Here is a 3,691-nt window from a genome sequence, read left to right as displayed (position 1 = left end):
CTTGGACACCCGACGTGATACATGAATTTTGGAAGTGTCTAGATGATCATTTTGTGAGTTGGAGTGTTCAACTGGCTTATTGGAGAGGAGTTGAGGTGTCTAGATGATCATTTTGTAAGTTGGAGTGTCCAACTGATAGTAGAGGCCAAATTTAAGTGTTTATCCATGTATCATACCTATAAAAAAAAAAAAATTAAGAAACCCTAAGTAAGCAAGAAATGTGGGAAGCTCATTAAGAAACTTGACAAGAATATCTCCTCTTGGATAGTACTCTTTTTTATAAATAGAAGTTTGATTAACTCAACTTATAAACACTCCCACTTCTCTCTCTCTCTACAACATTTGATATATTCTTTTCCCCTCTTCTCTATCTCATGGATTCCATTTCCATTTTCTTGTATGGCCTCCCTGTTTTTTATCTGTTCTTCATGATATGGAAGATCATAAATAAAAAAAGGCACCAAAATTGTTACATTTTGGATTACCAATGCTACAAACCAAGCGATGATCGAATGCTTAGCACAAAATTTTGTGGAGAAGTAATTAGGAGAAACAAAAATCTTGGACTAAATGAGTACAAGTTCCTTCTCAAAGCCATTGTGAGCTCTGGATTAGGGGAACAAACATATGCACCAAGAATGGTCTTTTATGGTCGTGAAGAATGTCCTACTTATGATGATGGTATTTCAGAAATGGATGAATTTTTTCATGATAGTATTGACAAGCTTTTCAGGAAAACTAAAATTTCCCCTCAAGATATTGATATATTAGTGGTAAATATCTCAATGCTTGCTACTGTGCCTTCATTATCTTCAAGAATTATCAATCACTACAACCTAAGGGAAGATATCAAGGTATATAATCTCACTGGGATGGGGTGCAGTGCTAGCCTTATATCGATAAATATCGTACAAAACATTTTCAAGATTCAAAAGGATAAATTAGCACTAGTGGTGACATCTGAGTCTTTAAGTCCAAATTGGTACTCTGGAAATGATAGATCTATGATTCTTGCTAATTGTCTGTTTAGGTCAGGTGGTTGTGCAATACTTTTGACAAATAAATTGTCTTTAAAAAATAAAGCTATGTTCAAGCTAAAATGCCTCGTTAGGACACACCATGGTGCAAAAAATGAGTCCTACAATTGTTGCATACAAAAGGAGGATGATCAAGGTAGGATAGGGTTCTATCTTGATAAAGCTCTTCCAAAGGCTGCAACAAGGGCATTTGTTGATAATTTGAAAGAAATTGCTCCAAAAATTCTTCCAATTCGAGAGCTTCTTCGATTCGCGATTGTCTCAACTACTCTGAGGATATTGAGCAAGAACTTGGTAAAATCTGGACCTCGTCGCCCGGTGATCAATTTCAAGACAGGTGCGTAGGGGTGTCAAATGGGCGGGTTGAACTAGATATGGGTTGGTCAAATTTGTCTGAGTTAATAAATGACTCGCTCAAAAGTTACTTGGTTAAAATGGGTTGAACTGAATTTGGCTAAAAATCAAGTCATAACCTAATCCATCCAATTCTTACTAAGTTTTAAATTCTTTGTTTGTTTTCATATAATTTGTTTAAGTACCTAATAAAACTTTTTTTTTTCGTACAAAATACCCCTAAAATATAAAATATTCCGCCCATGCCCCCTCCTAAACTAATTTCGTATCTTACCCAACTGACAGAAAATATTTACCCGAGTACTCCCTTGCCGAAAATCCTTCCTCCATGATACCATCACAATATATTTATATATCATGATGGTATTGTGGAGGACTGAAGCAGTCTTCCACGATATCGTTTCAGTATATTTATGTGCCACGATGTTATCATACAGGACTAAGAGTGTCTCATTGAAGGACTGAAGCAGTCCTCTATGATACCCTCACAATATATGTATATAAGATGATGGTATCATTGAGGTATTTTTTAGAAAAATGTGTCTTTGTGATACACGAACATGATATCATTTCAGTATATTTATATACTATATTGATATCATAATTTTGGGGGCATTTCAGGTAAATAATTTCAGGGACATGAAAGTAAGAGGGATATGGTCGGGTAATTATTTTGTTTTCATGGGGCAGCAACGTTCTTTCTCTGACTATATATAATATATAAAATAAAATGAAGTCTTCTTAGAAATACTTGGACAAAATATTTCATGAGTTAATTTGGGTAGCATATCAACCCAATTTTTAAATGGACTGAATTAGACGGGTTAAATGGGCCCAATTAATAAAATAAGTGGGACATTAACCTCTAAACCTAAGCAAGTTGGGGAATCACAATTTTATGAGCTAATTTTGTACCCCTACAGGTGTGGATCATTTTTGCCTTCATACCGGAGGAAAAGCAGTTATTGATGGAATAGGTACAAATTTGAACCTAAGTGAGTATGATCTGGAGCCAGCAAGAATGACTTTGCATAGATTTGGCAACACTTCTGCTAGTAGCCTTTGGTATGTTCTTGGTTACATGGAGGCTAATAAAAGGCTAAAGAAAGGTGATAAAGTTTTTATGATTAGTTTTGGTGCAGGGTTTAAGTGTAATAGTTGTTTATGGGAAGTTGTTAGAGATTTGGGTGATGGAAACGTTTGGGAAGATTGCATTGATAAATATCCACCAAAAACAATTGCAAATCCTTTCTTGGAAAAATATGGTTGGCTTGAGAATGAAGATCCAAGCACCTTTTATATTCCAGATGACTATGTCATCCCTTGATCTATTTCTTCTTTGTCATCCCTTGATCTATTTCTTCTTTCCTTTAATTTTCCCCCAAAACAAAGAAATAAGGAAAAGGATTATTTACCTCAAAGTATTTTTTACTTTTGGGTTTTCTGGGTTGGATTTAATTTATTAGTACTGATAGTTTATCTTTTTTCTTTTGTGAGTGTGTTTAATTTTTTCATGTATGTAAGTGAAAAATTTCATAGGTATAGTTAATTATCCATTGGTGGGTTCTTTTGCTCAATAAGGATCCATTTCTCATGAAATGTAAGGTGTGTTGTTCTTATATGTTTGGTTGATTCATCATATTTTCACTCTTGTTACTATTCCTCCCATTTTTTTTTTGCGAACGTGATTTAGAAGTTAACCTTTATAGTTTTGGTATCAAAATTTATCACATCTTATCTAATTTATTAAGTTCGAAATCTATTATTTGTGTTTATAATTTAGTGTATTTTTTTATCAATTGTACATGATATAAGTAAAAGCTATTGAATTAAGAGGAACTCATTGCTTATTTACTAGATCCGTTCCGGATGGATAATCATACCAGTTGGTAGTTGCAATTTTTGGAGGAAATAAACAATAATATGCGCTAGTCGAAAATTACTTGGCACTCTATATTTACGTCAAATCAAATAAAATTAATCATAACAATTTCAAATTAAAGTGAAAATAAATATCATTAAATGATGTTTAAGTGATAAATTTTGTAAGTCAAATAAATATATTATATTTACTAGTTTGGCCTATACATAAATATTGAACGCCAATAATTTCTTCCAGCTCATCTCTTTCTCCTCCTTCAATTACTATTTGTGAGCTTCAGTTTATTTTGAATATATGAGTTGGTACGTCTGTCCAATGGAGGCAATTAATATGAAGTGATCAAGAGAACTTTTATTAATGTCCCAAAATCCCAGTGTGTCAGTGAATTGCTGTGTTTGGTTATACGCGGAACTACTTT

At 33.5% G+C, this 3,691-nt stretch overlaps 1 protein-coding gene across 1 annotated transcript; it reads left to right on the top strand.

Moving 5' to 3' along the window:
- Nucleotides 1-291: 291 nt before the first annotated feature.
- LOC132050379 (3-ketoacyl-CoA synthase 12-like) lies at nt 292-2,734 on the top strand. Its single transcript, XM_059441614.1, has 2 exons — nt 292-1,374; nt 2,315-2,734. The coding sequence occupies exons 1-2, from the start codon at nt 375-377 to the stop codon at nt 2,716-2,718; spliced, it is 1,404 nt and encodes a 467-aa protein (XP_059297597.1). The 5' UTR covers nt 292-374; the 3' UTR covers nt 2,719-2,734.
- The last annotated feature ends 957 nt before the right edge of the window (nt 2,735-3,691 follow it).

The sequence above is a fragment of the Lycium ferocissimum genome, chromosome 3 (assembly GCF_029784015.1).
Source record: "Lycium ferocissimum isolate CSIRO_LF1 chromosome 3, AGI_CSIRO_Lferr_CH_V1, whole genome shotgun sequence".
Taxonomy (NCBI): Eukaryota; Viridiplantae; Streptophyta; class Magnoliopsida; order Solanales; family Solanaceae; genus Lycium; species Lycium ferocissimum.
This window is presented reverse-complemented; position numbering and strand designations above follow the sequence as displayed.

Excerpts from the sequence above, each read along its gene's own strand:
- LOC132050379 (XM_059441614.1), top strand. The coding sequence starts at position 375 with ATGGATTCCATTTCCATTTTCTTGTATGGCCTCCCTGTTTTTTATCTG. Across the intron at positions 1,375-2,314 it reads GGTGATCAATTTCAAGACAG|GTGTGGATCATTTTTGCCTT; the intron begins GTGCGTAGGGGT and ends GTACCCCTACAG.